Source organism: Mastigoproctus giganteus, chromosome 1, assembly GCF_048544385.1.
Source record: "Mastigoproctus giganteus isolate SK-2022 chromosome 1, ASM4854438v1, whole genome shotgun sequence".
Lineage (NCBI taxonomy): Eukaryota > Metazoa > Arthropoda > Arachnida > Uropygi > Thelyphonidae > Mastigoproctus > Mastigoproctus giganteus.
Window position 1 is genome coordinate 261,299,197 of NC_143575.1, and position 17,321 is coordinate 261,316,517.

Below are 17,321 nucleotides of genomic sequence, written 5' to 3' on the forward strand. Positions count from 1 at the left end.
CTACTTAACCATAGCAGTTAACTTGCCCTTAATGCCACATTGCTCCAGTTTGTACAGCAGTATGTGCAACAATCAAAAGTCTTTCTGAAATGCAAGTATGTCAAAATTATTTTTTGCTTCCAGTTCCTTGGTCACTGCATCATAGTAACTAACCTATCAGATTGGTTAGACAAGACCATCCCGTGACAAATCCATGCTGTGACTGCGGTATAATTGCATGTCTGTCCAAATGGTCCTGCATTACTTCTCGAACCAACGATTCCATTATTTTGCCCGAAACAGATGTTAAGCTAACAAGTTTGTAATTACTCGTGTCACCTTTTTAATCCCCCTTTATGAACTGGAAATACATTTGCACTTCTCTGGTCCATAGGGACATACCCTGAAGCCAAGAATGCTCTCATAATTATGGCTAAGGGTTTGCTTACCTCCTTTGCTGCCTCCCTTAATATAACTGGATAGATTTTATCCACCTCAGGCGCATTTTTTTTATGTCTATCCTCAACAATGTCTCCTCCGCTTTCCTTTCAGTTATTACAAAGTCATTTAGAGTTAGACAAATTTCTAGCATTCCCTTCCCTAAAGAATTCATCATGTGCGAATGTAGAAGTAGGTAAAAAGCAGGAAAGCAACCTCCATTGTTTTCCTTAATCAGAAAATTATGTTCATATTAAATTTTATATCAGATATTTTCACATTGTAGTATACATTTATAAATACAAATACAGTATGCATGTATAAATTTACATTTTTGTTGTCATTTATAAATGTTTATTTAATTCTGAGAATTATGCGAGCAATTCATTTCCCAACCATCTTGGATAATCAGGAGTCTACTGCATATAGGTGATACAGCAAGTCTGGTGCTTTCCAACTTTTTTGAGGCTGACATACTATGTTCATGGCAATTCAACACCTGCACCCGGAATTATTATTCCCAACATCATTTAATAATAGATGAATAGGAAAACTGATAATCGCAACTAGTGATTAATCCTATGCACTTTTAAGCCATAAACACTTTCAACGTGTGAACAAGATCATTTCAGGTATGTCCATTTATTCATGAAAATTCGCTAAAATTTCTAGTGTCAATTTTATATACTGTACAAACAAAAACAATACACAGAAAATATATATACAAACAGTTTAATACTTTTCACAACAACTTACAGTCTTATGTAGTGAAAAATTCCTATCCTGAGTTCCAAATCTAGGATTTATTTATAAAGCATGACTACACAATTTAAAACAAAGTCAGTTTAATGTGAACATGAAAATTAAGTTTGAAACTGTACACCATCACATTACCTGAACACAGCAGTGAAGAAGCAAAAATAAAATTATAAAACACACATTTATGGATACAGTGGCAGGAAAACATCTAATGGCACTTCTCAAATGTAAAAAATAAATACACTTATGGTCACACAAAATTAGGTGATCACATTTGACAAAAAACGTCTTAGTCGAGTACTCTCTTTGTAACAAAACTGATACGCGTACGCTAAGTTGGAGCACACGCATTTTGAAATAAGTTTTAACATTCTTAAATTTAAACAAAAATATTTATTTTTACATATAGTGTATTTTTACAAAGACACTTGATTTTGGCAATGCACTTCTGTTAAGGAGTCTTCTCTGTGAAAAGGGAGAAGATTATTTTCATATAAATACACATAGAATGTATTACACTAAAACTATTTAAACAAGACTTCTCCTAAGTGGGTCTAAAACTAGTGGAAGAAATAACTGTTGAAAGCACCTGGAGAGTAGACATTTCACTTACTACAAATTTAGCTTAAAATGACAACTGTTAAAAAAAAAAAAAGTCGATAACTGTGATCGTACAAATACATACTTTGTTTAAAAAAATTTAAATAAAAAAATGCAAAACTTGTTGGCATTATCAAAAGAATATTAAGTGCTGTTTATCCAGCATAAACGAAAAGGTACAGGGAATGACAATTTTAAAACTAGCATTACAATATACTGATTATCTAGGGACGAAAAGAAATCTAAACGTTTTACGATTAATATCTTCCAACATCGAGTTAATGTTTGAGCAACTATTTCACCTGCCTTACTTTAACTGAAGCTTTCACCATTTCTTCCTTAAAATGTCCAGACTAATAACTGGCACAATAACAGTGACACTTTGATACTAGTATTCCTTATTTTCTTTCAAAGAATTTTTATGAATGTTTGTATTTTGTCTTTTTTCCTTAAAGAGCGAGTCGGTTCACATCTACTTCAAGGTGTGCGTGTATGTATGTGTACATCTATACGTGTTTGCCACTGGATGTTGTAACGAAAACACGTAAACAAAGAGGTTTGAGATCATTCAGCAACAACAAAAACAAAATTAGCTACCTTTACGATGATAAATATAGGGATATTTCTTTTTTTTTTTTTTTATATAAAATGTACCAAATTAGTTATTATTTTTTTAAAGGGAGGATACTGCAGCCATTTATACAATGTTGCTAAAACTTTTAATAAAATAAATTCGTCTTACAAATATCCAACAGAATTTAAAATACTCCGCAGGAATAAAAAAAAAATTAAGTCCAACAGTAGGCAGTGATATAAAAAATTCTTTATATAAATACTCGTTTAAAAATAATTTAAATGACTAAGAAAAAAATGTTTGAATATCAGTAAACTAAAAGGTAACAGAAAACTTTATAGCAAAAAGTAGGCCATCTGTATAAAAATACCTTGCTGAAAAGTCTGTTTCAGCATTCAATAAGAATAAACAATAAATAAAAAAAAATTCATTTGTAATTGTTCCGGCAAAACCATACCTTCCTGCAATTCTGGATTGTAAAAACCAAATTACTATTTTTAGTATTTATTATCACAATCTGAAATAAAATGATTTCAATATTTTTATATCGAGTACATAAAATGCTATAGTTACATAATTTAAAATGGGTTAGCAGCTTAAGGAAGAAAAAAAAAATTAAAAATGAAAGAAATTTATAAATAAAGTGCTACACCATTGTACAAAGACGGTGAAAAGATTTTAAAAATCCATTTGTGATATGTTTTCACTCCTTACAATGAAATGAAAAATAAATGCTATTTTTCCATTTTGTTTTAAAGGAAAACTAAAGGGAAACAAGTCTAAAATTTTTTGGTCTTTGATGGCTATTCAAAGATTAAAGGGCTTCAGGAATCACAAGTCAACCAAAACTGATGCACATCTTGTGACAGTGTAAGTAGCAGGCTGAACTTTCCTACTTTGGGCACTTGATTACCAAACTTTTTCATCATTCTAAATGGCCCCATTAATTTTATTTCTCTGTAATAATACAAAAATAAAACATCTCGCATACCACCCACAGTTTTAACTTTTCAATCTCATTCCGAATCTGCCTGCACTATGACGACCACACAGTCATACTATAAGAATCCCTTCTAGACTGCAGTTTTCTGAAGAGGAGACAATTCCAACATGCTCAAAATTATCGTCTGTAGCATGCCATCCAACAGTGGAGGCAAATCCTCTGGCTTGACAACTTTTCAATTAATTTTATTAAAGTCACCAATAAAAATTTCCTATACTCAAAAGCACCAAAATGAGAGCAATAAACCTTGAAGGCGCATATAGAGATGCAGAAGAAGGTCTAGTTGGATTTGGAGGTGGGGGAGGTGCTTTCTGTGTGGAAGATGGCACACTGAAGTAAATATCTCCATATCCATCAGGCACAGTATCTACTCCATAACCTCCATAGCCACTGCCACTACCACTGCCACTAGCCAAGTCAGCTGAAAAGACAAAAACAAATCATTAGGAGAAAACGTTACTTTTGCAAGAAACAAGTTTATCGTTAATAGTATAGTATAATACAACGTTCCTACTTAAAATTGTTTAAGTTACAGTTTTAATTGTTTAACTTCAGCCTCCCAACTGAAGCTGTACTGCCAACCTTTTATACAATAGTTTCCACCTGTTGCGAATTCCATATTTCTATAATCCAATCATCTATAGCTCCTCACATTAGTGACTGCTTATCTACGGTATGATGGAAAATCGCAACCAGCACAACTGTACTAGCATTTCATGTAGCCTGGTATGGTAAGCTTTGAAAGGGAGAACTTCAGGGACAAAAAGAATTAAAATTATTTTAATGATACCAGAACTTGTTGCTCATATATATATTGTGTATTTGTCTACAGAAGTGTGTTTACAGGCTAATTTGCATTTTGTGAAGGCTGAAAAACCAGTAATAAATCAAGGAAAAACCCTTTGTTTGAGTTCGCAAGTCAAATATATTGATGACTTTAGTGAGTTCCCAGACATTGCTAGTAATCTATGGTCCTTGGGACTATAGATTACTAGCAAGAAACTCTGCACTCATTTTGACATCAATGCTTAAGAAAATCAGTAGCAGAGCTGGGCCTGAGTGAAAATAAAAATTTAAATAATTGTTAATTATTTCAATGCCAGCACTGAAATAATTAGGTAATAAATGAAGCTCTGTGTTCTGTTTTTTTTCTGTCTTGGGGATGCTCTATGCTATCTGATGGGGATCCTGTAAGATCCAAACCAACTGCCATAGTTGTGCCTTCGAATTTAGAAACAGAGAATTCCCAAGACAATAACACAGAAAAATAGAATGCAGTGAAGTATTTATTATCTAAAAGTACTTTTGTTTGAATCCATAAGTAAGCATACCGCTGACCTCAGCAAGGTACTAGAGAAGGCCTTCAAAGATTTTTTTTTCAGTATCGTCCTTCATTCTTACCTTAATTAGTAGCAAGAAACTTGAGCTAACCATTGGCAATGTTTATAGATTATTTGATGAATCTGACTGTGACTAGAAATATATTCTCATGCCATATCCAAGATAATCTATTATTGTCATCATTTTCATAATAAAGTATCCGAGTTCTCTCCACTGCTAAGTTTTATCTTTGGCCAGTCATGGTTCAGTAAATAGCACGAACAGCCAAAAGTGAGGAGTATGAAGGATTGAGGAGTATGAAGCCAGTAAGCTGTTACAAAAAATGCATGGCCCATTGAAAACCTGGCTGGCCTTTATAATTCAATATGTATGCAGTCTCAATGAATTTGGCCTCGGCCATCTAGAGAATAAATGGAAATTTATTTATTTAATTAATAATCTGACCCAAAACATAGTAGAATTAAGTCTGAGGCTGCCATGTGGCAGTGTCTGAAGCAAACTGTCAAGCACAGTCAAGGAACCAGACAGATCACTGGAGGGGGAGAAAGATTGTCCAGTAGATATTGCACAGGAACAGAAATTGTTTATGCTTTGTTCCCTCAATGATATATTCATATACCACATATGTAATATTTGGCATGGACACATTACTGCCTTCCTTCAGATTTGTGATTTTGAGAAATATTTATTTCTCAAAATCACAAATTAATTCCCAACACTTAAGACATTGTGGAATTCTGACAGTACCTTAAATTTTAAAAGCTGTCAGCTCAGCATTAAAGAGATTTTTCTGTTTTTTGATGTGAAACATCCTTGGCTTCAAAGAAGTTAGTGAAATCCAAGCCAAAAGCCTAATAATTTTCATTACATTCCATTGTCGTCAGGTGCCACTATAGATGTTTTCACATCAATAATTTTTGAAAATATAGAATTGAGACATTTACATACGTTGCAATCATAAGTATATGTCTCTTACTTTAGTTATCATAATTCCATTGTAGGTGACCCAAGGATGCTTCACATGCTTCACTCGGCACACGTTTTTTTTTTTTTTTTTTTAAAACTAATCAACAATATTAACATCATATTCATAATGGTAGTATTTTATTATTATTACAGTATTTGCTAATTTTATAAACTAAGCAATTGGTGGTAATAATTTTCACATTAACAACAGCAGTAATTTAAAGAAAATCTTAACCTAACTGGTTGTATGGGCTGTCTTTCTTTATTCTAACCTTTAGAAGTTTATAAGCTGGCTGTACAATGAATAGTCCTCCATCAGAATTTAAAATAATTATTAAAGATCTTTAATTGATGCTGTAGTTAGATGATCTTAGGCAGAGGAACTAGGGAATTTTTTCCAAGAATTATCCAGGTTTTTGACCCACCTAATATGCAAATCAACCCATGAACAATACAGTCTCAGATGATGATGTTCCATAAAACCTACTACTACAACAAACAGGATAACTAATATTTTTCATTGCAATTCCACCCTGATCCTCCAGAACCCATTAAATATAAATGGAAGAAAGCTATAAAGATGTTTTTTTACAAAATTTCATATTAAATAACAATTTAAAATTTAGTAGTTATTTTGTCATTGTTTATTAATGTAATTCAATACCTGACTTAAGACTAAAACTTAGGGGCACAGTAACAATACATGCTACAATAATGTAAGGGCCCCAAGTGTGATTTGCAGGCGTACACTACTCTGCTGATTTTAATAGTTGTCCTCCACAGCAGCTTAACTGGAATGATACACTGCTCTTTACCATTCATTTGGAGGATTCTGTAGTTAACTGATTTCAGGAGGAGGGAAAAGATCTCCCCATCCCAGCAAGTTATTTTTGGAATTTTTCATTTCACAAAACATGCAAATCAGCCTGCAAACACACTTCTATAGTCAAAATACAACTATACAGATATGAGCAACAGCTCTGGTGCCATTAATAGCAACAGCCATATAGTGCAAGGAAGCCACTGGCTTTTTCTGCACTTGCTGGAGGGGAAAGAAAAAAAAAAAAAAAAACCCTAAGTAGATACGAAAATACAAATTATATGCTTCCCTCCCCCCACATAGGTAACTATCCAGTTGACCTTTGAATTTATTCAAATTATCAGCCTCAACCACCTTCTAGCAATCAATGATTCACTGGCTAAAAGAAAACTTCCTACAATCTAGTGTAAACCTCTTCCCCGGTAATTTGAATTTATGCTCCTGAGTTCTGGAATTCCCTATAACAGTGAAAATTCCAACTTTGTTTATTTTACTAACCCCTTTCAGAGCCTTATAAACCTCATCAGGTCACCCTTGATGTGCGTGGTTGCCAAGTTCTGTAGCCCACATTATCAGTCTTTCCTCATATGGTCGTCCTTTTTGCCAATCTCACCAGACAAATTGCATGTCCTTGGACCCTTTCAAGAAGTCTTTTGTCAGATGAGGTCTCCATACCCAAATAGCATTCCAAATGAGTCTTATAATTGTCTTATATAGTGGGCTATATGACCTCCATATCTCTACACAATAATGTTTAATAAATCATCGATAGGATATCATGGGCTTTCCTCGCTGCCTGTATTGTAACTCCCAGATCCTTTTCTTTCTCTACTGTTTTTAATTCAACCCCGCCATGTGTATAATTTATTTAGGGGTTGCTATTCTCCAAGTGTAAGACTTTGCATTTTGCTGCATTAAAAAATAGCTGCCACTTTTCTGACCATTCTTGCAGCCTGTTCAAGTCATCCTGAAGGAGTGTTGCTTGGTACTGATCAAAATTTCAAAATTTATTAATTTTGACATTATGCCTTCTATTCATTGCTGACATCGTTATAATGAAAATCAGAAACAATAGTGGTCCAAAAATCAATACTTGGGACACCCCACTTCTGACTTTAGACCAATCTGAAGAATATCCATTAATCACACCCTTCTGCCTTCTGCAACCCATCTTAGAATCTCAATCCTAACCTGTTCAAGCTTATACGGTAACTTCTCATGAGGAACCAAGTCAAATGCTTTGCTAAAATCCAAATAAACTATGTTGAAATTATTCCCTACATCCAGCTCAATGAGTAGCTGTGTAAACTAGCTTAATAAGTTAGTTTAAACGTGATTTTCCCTTAATAAAACCATGTTGTGTGTTATTCAGAATGACATATTTTTCTAAATGTCCCTGGACTGCAGTCTTAATCATTGTTTCTAAGATTTTCCCTACCACTAAAGTCAGACTAATCAGTCTGTAGTTACAAGCTTTGTTCTTAGAACCACCTTTAATCCAAAGGAATATCTCCCAAGTCAAAGATGTCCTCATAATTGACTTCAATGGTTCAATACACTTCCGGGCAGCCTCCCTCAAAATTGCTGGGTATATACCAACTCCAGGAGCCTTACTTGCCTTTATGCTCAAAAGTTTTTCTAATAAACAGTCACCTATAATTTTGAAATCATTAACTTCATATGACTCAGCCTTACTTTCCCAGCATGAATGTTTATTTTTCAGTAAAGACAGATGCAAATTATCTGTTCAATTCATCTGCAAATGTCTGAGACCTTCCCACACTCAGTACACAAGGGTCCAATCTGATTCATTTTTTTCCCCTTATATTCACATAAATGAAAAATTCCTTGTCCCCATTCTTTGCTCTCTTAACCCGTGCTTTCTCATACACAGTCTTTGTTTCTCTAATCTTATTTGTAGTACTATTACAAATAAAATTGTAGCTGTTGTAGGCTTCAGTACTTTTCATTGCTCGGTAACTGTCCCATGCTGTCTTTTTCTGATCTATTTGAATGGCCAGTTCTGCGTTCATCCATTTCAGCATCCCCCTAAAATATTTTCTTAATGGTACGTATGCATTCGTGGCTTCAGTGATTTTTTGCTTTAAAGATATTCTATAATTCAAGTGTATTCTCCCTCACTCTGCAATTTGTCCAATTAATAGATGCCAGAGCACCTTAAACTGTCAAAGTCCCCTCTTCTGAAATTAAAACTTCTGCCTTTACCTTTAACTGCTGCCACATCTTCCAAATTATGACTGCATGATCATTACCTGCCGATGTTTTTGTATTTTAAGCCCCGTGATGTCATCTAATTTGGGAGTAATGATGAGGTCAAGAATATTCTCACCACTGGCATTATCTCTAACATGCTGGGATAAATAACAATCATCTAGTTTATTTATAATTTTTTTCCCCCCAAGGTGAGTTTCCAATAAAACTTATTCCACTTATTCCAATAAAACTGGGATAAATTGATGTCACCCATAATTAGACATTCCTACGTGCTTGCCCATTCCATTTGCATGTAAAGACTCTCTTCATATTCTTCTGGCCTGTAGATTACTCCCACTACCATTATACCTTTGCTTCCAACTAGCTCACACCACACAGATTCTGTGCTGGCAGATGTAACTTCAGATTCAGCAAAATATCTTTTTTGCACTCAGGCTCCTTTTGTGATAAGAAGAATGACACCACCAACTCTCCTATCTTTCCTAAATACATTATACATACCATAGTGGAACTCATAGTCCCCAATTTTCAGGTGGCACCATGTTTCTTTCAGCTCTATTATGTCAGCATTAGTTGTCCAAACCAAGAGTTCAAATTCAGCAATTTTATCGACGATGCTCCTTACATTACTGTAGACACAGTTCATTACCCTGACACACCCATTGAAATTATTTAGGCTTGTTTCCCTATCTTTTTTATCCTGCTCATTTGAAACAGTGCTACCCTCAGAATATCTTGCCAATGTCAGCTGTTGTGGCAACAAACAAGAATTCTTGAGGTGAGAGCAAGCATTACTTTGACCCATATGATCAGATAAACGCTGATCTATATTACCCTTCTCCCCCACCCACCCCTAACTAGCAGTTTCCCCAAATTCTTAAGGTATCTTTTAATGATACTGAAAAAAATCCTTGCACCACATTTGTTCAAATGAATACCATCTCTACAAAACAGATGATTCCTTCTACCTACAAGTGCAGACTATGCTGATAAAAATCCACCCACCCCAAGAGTCTTGCAGATTCCCTCAAGTCTCGAGTTAATTCACAAGGCTTTCAGCATATAATCCATCCTATTGTGTCTTATTCACATATTCTGACCTAACTCATGGCATTTCTTCAGTACATTCCTATATTTATCCAACAAACGGTCTGGTCATGTTCGTTTAATATAGTTAGTCTCCACGTGAATAATAATGCTCTCTTAACTCCCCCACCATTTAAAATCTGACAGTCTGTTGGTAACATGATCAATTATTACTCCCGTAAAACACATCCTGGTTCTGGTCCACCTATCTTTATTACAAAAAATATTACCTGTTTTCCTGACAACGGTCTCCCAATAAGAGAATAGTCAGTTGAGCTAGGTTTTTCCACTACACCAGTGCTTCTCTAATTATCTGTGGTGAAGGACCAGTACTTTTGTAAAATACAAATCATCACGGATTGGCAATGGATGAATCGTTCCAGACTGGTAATGTCCGCAGCGAATTTTCCAATCTGTCATGGACCAGCAACAATCATTTTGCGTTCTAGCACTGGGTCTCAGACCACACTTTCAGTAGCACTACACTAGACCAACCTTAGAATATATGCCACAGGTTATACAAATGACAAACTCATGACTCACACCGGAAAATATTTGCCAGCAAATATTTCCATCTAGGTCAGTGTTTCTCAAACTGTATTCCGTGAGATGTGAACAAGTGTTCTGCGAGAAATCATAATTAATAATTAAAATAAATAAATAAATAAATTTTGCATATTTGTAGCGTACACCACTTTTGTATCATAATATTTAACATAATTTTTTTTCAGTTATTAATATACTGGCATAGACTAATAATCAAACAGACTGCAGTACACTTTATTTTAGCAGGCTTTGCATAGAGGTAATGACACCTATGAAAAAGTAGCAATGTGGTGATCTAGTATGCCATTCATATGCAATTAGCCTGGAATACACGGATTGAAGGAGAGGAGGAAGCAAACCGATATCATAACTAAACTCACTTCCTTGTATAATTTTTTTTTGATAATTATTAGTATTTCGAAATATTATTATTAAAATATGTGACCATAGCTTTGTGGTTGAAAAAAGGAACTTTAAAACAAGAAGCAAAGTACTTCTAGTAGTGCAACTGTGGTCGATGAAAATGAACACAATATTGTCACACTTCAAAGTGAGGATGAACTATTGCAGCCTTTTGTTCCCCAAAAAAACAGGAACTGTCATTATAGTTTTTCGTTTTGGTCTTTTATTAGTTGGTTCCTGTTTTTTTGGGGAACAAAAGGCTGCAATAGTTCATCCTCATTATTTCCATCACATGTTAAGCTGAAATTCAAATAACATGTGATGGAAATAATGATGTTCCTGATGCACAGTGCGTAATATGTAATAAAATATTAGCAAACAGTTCTTTGGCTTCCATTAAACGTGTTTTGTAAGTGTTCCGCGACTAAAAAAAAGTTTGGGAAATGCTGATCTAGGTCATGATATCCTTGGACTTTGTATGTAAATGGATCTTGCAGCAACCGTTATTAAGGTAAAATGTGAACTTTAGAAGGATTACAAAATTTAAATTACCAAATATTACAGAAACGTAACTGTTGACAAAACTTTAATCAGTGAAGTTAAATTTAAGTTACCGAACAGAAGTTATGAAGTTCCCGCCAAAATATCAATAATGAAGGCCTTCCAAATTAAGCTGTAGCTTTATAAATACAAAAATAAATTAACCTACGTCAATATATGGATTCAAATTATATATTAACTAGTTCAGTGTATTAAATTACAAAATTATTCCAAAAACTAACCTGCTACAAAGTCCTGAAATTCACAGCTACCATATACAATCAAGTGCAACAATGTACTATACACTTGCACTGGTTAACATCCAACCAACCTCCACTTAATCATAACAATTTCTAATACCACAGCTATAAATAAACAAAAGGTACTCCAACATGAACATTATTTAAGAGGGATAAAAATAATGCGGTTATATTAAAAACATGAAAGTGTAAATCTTGTAAGTGGAAACAAGTGAAGGAAAAAATTATTCCAACAACATCCTAAAGGCTTACAATTTACAGAACAATACAAATCATTAATATGGACAATATACCAGCTTTTTGGTGAATTAAAAATGGACAATATACCAGCTTTTTGCTGAACTGTTTGGTGAATCACAGACAATTAAAAATGATGCTAATACTTATAATCTGCATGAAGCCATTCTAAGAAGCATGCAAAAGTTGACTTAGAGAAGTTCCAGTGAACTTTAATATAACAAGAACCTCTAATAAGAAGGAATCTGTAGATTTATCTTCTTTTAACACTCACCAAAAATTAATAAAAGTGGAAATGATATAAATAAACATACTTAACACTATTGCTGGTAAACAGGGCAGGGCCCAAAATTTAATGTTGTATTTCTGAACACAGAATTCTTTTGCATAAAACCATATACGTATTACTAGGCAGATTCCTCATTTCTATTGGCTATCATGTAAATTGTAGTGTAATGACAAATCCAAGTTGAGGAAAGGTAATTTTTGGTCACCACAAATGTTTAAAATAACATTCAATTCTATATGCATTTTAAAATACACTAGTTACACTGACTAACAGTGAGGAATAACATGTGAACAATTTTTTTTTTGGTTTTTAGGAGCATTAGCATCTAAGGCCATATTGCTCCGGGGATATGCAGTGGTAATTCCCTGACCTTTCCGCATCCTCCGTATTTGGTGGTCACGGGCTCGAACCCCGGTCTAATCAAGAAGTGTGTGCTACGCGCTGCTCCTACCCACCTGGCTACGGAGGCGCCAATATGAACAATTAAAAGGAAGTTTTAATTTAAATAAAAAACTTCCTTTTAATTGTTCTTAAAATTATCCAAAAATAATAATAAGAAGAAAAACTCAGATAATCTATTTTTTAAATAAAAGTTTAAAAACAGCCCACCAAGCAACTGCAAAAAAAAAAACATAACCGGACTTTTCAATATGAGGGCCAAGCTGGCTTCTCAGAACATAATTAATATGTTAGACAAATGGTGATAAAGTCAGACTCAAAATCATGTTCAAATGCCATCCAGAAGGATATTTTGTTTTCATTCTACATTCATATAAATCAATGGCACACAAACTATGGGATATTTAAAGGTCTATAGAGATCTGCAAGAAAGTAGTCTCTGCACTTATTTCCTGCATTATGAATGAGTTACGTTTAAAAAAAAAAAAAAAAACAGATGCCACCTAACTCATCACATTAATTCTGAGAGGTAAACTGTTAGATAGTTTTTTTCCTAGCATTCATTTCCTAGCTGTCTGTAAATAAACAGTGAACTGTTTATTTACAGACAAACAAGCAGATATCTTTAACTAGTTTTTTAAATCTGCTTACTTTGATGAAAGGTAGAAGGGCAAATTTGAAGGTGCATTGGAAAGATTTTTGCTTGTTGATCACAATGTTTTATTATTGAGAACAATATAAAATATCAGTGTAAATACACCATAGTGAATTCATAACGAAAAACTACATAGTGTAAAGGCATTGATTTAATTGTATCTCATATTGGTAACTCGTTGTGAAGGTAGTCACATGTATTGCACTACCACGATAAGTAACGCTTCACTAATAGAGAAGCCTATTGTTGCTTATTTTCATATGGGCACTAACACCCAGACAGCACCGTTTCAAGGCATAATATATTATGCCTTGAGCATTTATATTTTATTTAAGTATTATTTTGCACACCTTTTGGCATCTCTCATATTGTGGAAATAACTTCACAACTGGGTGGCATGACTGCAACATCAAGGTACATGTCCACCCACCCACCAAGGATAGGCCAATAAGCCTTGAAATGGTGCCATCTGGGTGGTGGTGCCCACTGAGAATAAGTAACAATCTTCTCTATTAGTGAAGCATTACTTATTTGAGGCAGTCACAATATGAGATACAATTAAATCGATGCGTTTACAGTGCTTATTAGTTTTTCATTAAGAGTTTGCTATGGTGTATTTACACCGATATTTTATAGTGTATTTTAAACTCATAATATATTATGCCTTGAACATTTATATTTTATTTAAGTATTGAGAACAATAAAGCAAAATGATTTTTTGAGAGGTCCCATCGGATAAGGAATTCAGGTATGAAAAGTTTGCATGATGCTGATATAAATAAAACAAAATATTTTTTACAGCTTCTATTAGCCTTACAATTAAAAACAGGTCAAATTATTACAGAAAAATAGGAAACAGTATCAAATGATATAGGGAAAATTGTGGAAATAACTTCACAACTGGGTGGCAAATATAAGTGTAAAATAACAGAAAAAGTAGATTTTATACAGACTACAGCTGATATAAAATTTTCTTTGATCTAAGTATGCAAAAAATTTCCACCCAAGCTTTTGAAATGTTGTTCTAAATGAATCTAATTATTCAGAGCAGAGATTATAAGAAACAATGCAAAACTTAATGCTTATTTCTAAGACACGAAACTGAAATATTAAACTATTGTAGGAATATAATCAGAAAGGCACATATAAAAATGTTACAGAAAGGCTACTGATTACTACTTAGTTATACTTATGTGTTCATAATTCTTGAAATCAATGACTGAAAACAACTTACATGAATCAATCCATTCCACATCCTGTCCATTGTAGGCATTTGATAATTTGGAAGTGATGAGCCTCAGTGTTAAATTTTGCTGGTTTATAATTGAATTATGTCTATTTTCTGATACAAATTTAGGCAACTCATCTTGAATACTTACAGGATCAGCAGTTGAATTTGGAGAAATCCTGTAACAAAGAAAAAATATTAAAATTTATATATCTACAGATTGCAGAACAAGCAATATAAGTAAAGTAATTTAAGCAAAATTTTACAACCACGACTGGCTCTACAACAAATTTTAAAATCACGAATCGAATTGATTTGTGATTTTAAAGTTTTGAACAGGGTAAGAGAACTGTTTTAGAACACAAGCATGATTTTTGAAAGGCAGAGAACATTCCAAAATAAATAATAAAAATTACTTATCTTTATAAATAAGTATTTTTTATAAATTATATAAAAATTAACAAATTAAAAAATAACCAAACGTTCAAAAATGTTTTAATTCTAATTTTATGAAAATTACTTTGGATACCAATATCAAAAGATGTATGATTATGTCCAAGCGTGATCCACGAAAAACATCCCTGCATATTAAGGTAGCACATAATTACATGTTATTATTCTTTCTTGGCCATGTAGTCCTAAAATTCAGTTTTTGCTTGAAAATTAAAGATTCAGCATATAGCAACCACCACCACTCTAAACAGATGACATTTTGCATTAGTTGACTGCATTGAATTATGTAACCAGTGTTTGAGTAATGGATAACTTAACTGAATACCAAAATAGTGTGAAATGAAAATTTCCCATATAATTTAAGAGACCAAGGATTACTTCTATCTGATCACCTTAAGTTTTAAATTTGTCCAGTGGGTATTGCTTGCCAATGAAATAAAGCTCATGGGTTCAAATGCTGCCTCCATTATGGGTTTTGTGATTGGCCAACATTTTTTTAAATGTGAGGTAAAAACAGTGCATATGATATCATAAATTGAATTGCCTTAAAAACTAAAAACTGAACTATATTCACAGTATGTGAAACCATACTGTGAAATAGTATTGAATGTCTCAATACTACTCTTTTTTGAGGTATTCACGGTAATCCCTCAATACAAAAAGGAAGAATTTAATACATTTCAAATACAAAATAACAACAGCATGCAATCCATGCAATATATAAAAAAGGAAAGAAATTGGTGTTTGTGAATTATTAATGGAACATAATGCATAAATTTGGAACCCAGAATACCAGCCTATTTTCTCTCTATCCTTGAAGAAACATTTAAAAATGGCGAGATTTTCGAATGGTAGATTTACAAGGCTGCATTGTAGATTTTATTCCGAGGATTATACAAATCAGAATCAATTCCACAGTGCCCTCTATGTATTAAATAATTAATAATTCACATATGATCACAGTTAGCTTATTATGTACAGCTAGGCCTTGCATAACGTGAGTTCGATTAACGTGATATTCAGTTAACGCTATTTGAAAAATGATACCACTTTTCACTTTACACGATGCAAATTTCCAGTTAACGTGATTTTTTTTATTATACGATAGTTGAAAAAGATTTGAATCGCGTGTTAAGCTTACCGCGAGTTGTACGTCAATAAACAAACATTTGCCTGCTGCCTGCCTGGTGTGTTCCACCAACCATTGGAAGAAGAAGTGTTTGTCTCCTGCTAATAAAGTCAATGCAGACTTGCATTGAGATAACGGTAAAAGAATTAGATGAAATCTTTCATATCGCATAGAACCCCAAACAAAAGGTTTGATGTTCTCAGTGATATTTATTTCGCCAGGGCCCAGAGAAGATTGTTGTCGGCTATCGGAAATTGATTGATGAAAAGAGAAAGTCAGCACTGTTCAAATATTTCCGCAACAGTAATTTCTTCATTGTGTATTTTATGTCAGAGGTTCCCAAAGTTTCTCGGTTTACGGCGCCTTTAATGTCTCAGTAATTTTTTCAAGGCGCACCCAGACCAAAAGAAATACCTAACAGTTTCATTTAGTAGTTAGGTCCAAACAACTTAATAAGAAATGCTGAAACTGTGAACTACCTTGAGCTAGTAGTTCGTGTGGTGTCCCACAGATGTCGAGTATCGCTGTGTTCCCCTCGAAAATTTAAAATATTCCGCGGCGCACAGTTTAAGAACCGCTGTTTTATGCAATCAACATTTAATTCCATAATTATTTTCATTATCTTTTACATTATATACAGTTAAAAAGTTATTTAAAAAGGTATTTTTAAAATTCTTTATGGACATTCCAGAAGGTCAAGGACCAATTATAATTTTTCCTATTGGTTATGATATTCGATTAACATGTTTCCGTTTTGCGCAATGCGCTCGCGGAACGAATTAATCGCATTAATCGAGGCCCACCTGTATAAGATTATTATACAGGTGGAACTACAAAATAAGCAAAATTTTTAGGCTGCAGCCTTCAAACCATCAAAACATCTTTTAATAAACGAGTTCATAGAGGTTGCACAACGCTGGTCTACAGAGTCAAATTCAAGAAAAATATACACAAATAAATGCATAAAAGAGCACCTACTTTGTTTTTCCAGCACCATTCCAACAGTCCTCTTTTTTTGGTTCATCAGCGATCTTTGGGTGGCTACAAATTTGTCTGGGCAGATGTGTCCAAAATTTCTTTGCTTTCTTCATCTTCTTCTTAATGGTTTGCACTAGCCGATCAACACTGGTTCCAACAGCTGTAGTGGGACGTACCATATGTTGATATGTGAATTTCAAAGTTTCCTGCTTGAGTTCATGTTTAACATTCCTTTTTCCAAGCCTAGGCTTCCCACATTTTTCAAAAAGCTGAAAAATTATGAAACATAAGTCTAATAAATTAAAACACTTTGTATTTAAAAATAATTTGAACTGTTTCTACTTTTTAATACCTGCGACACAGTGCAACACCACTGAGAAATGTCAGGTTTTGATAATCTGAAG

At 33.7% G+C, this 17,321-nt stretch overlaps 1 protein-coding gene across 1 annotated transcript in view; it reads right to left on the bottom strand.

Annotated features, from left to right (window-relative positions):
* Nucleotides 1-3,109: 3,109 nt before the first annotated feature.
* The window catches only part of LOC150091859 (glypican-6-like), a 162,069-nt gene continuing 147,857 nt past the window's right edge, over nucleotides 3,110-17,321 (bottom strand). The window contains exons 7-9 of the mRNA XM_090385944.1: nucleotides 16,918-17,186; nucleotides 14,364-14,536; nucleotides 3,110-3,774 (exon numbers count right to left, since the gene is read on the bottom strand). Coding sequence (XP_090242070.1) covers nucleotides 3,548-3,774; nucleotides 14,364-14,536; nucleotides 16,918-17,186 — 669 coding nt within the window. The 3' untranslated portion in view covers nucleotides 3,110-3,547. The remainder of the gene's footprint in view (nucleotides 3,775-14,363; nucleotides 14,537-16,917; nucleotides 17,187-17,321) is intronic.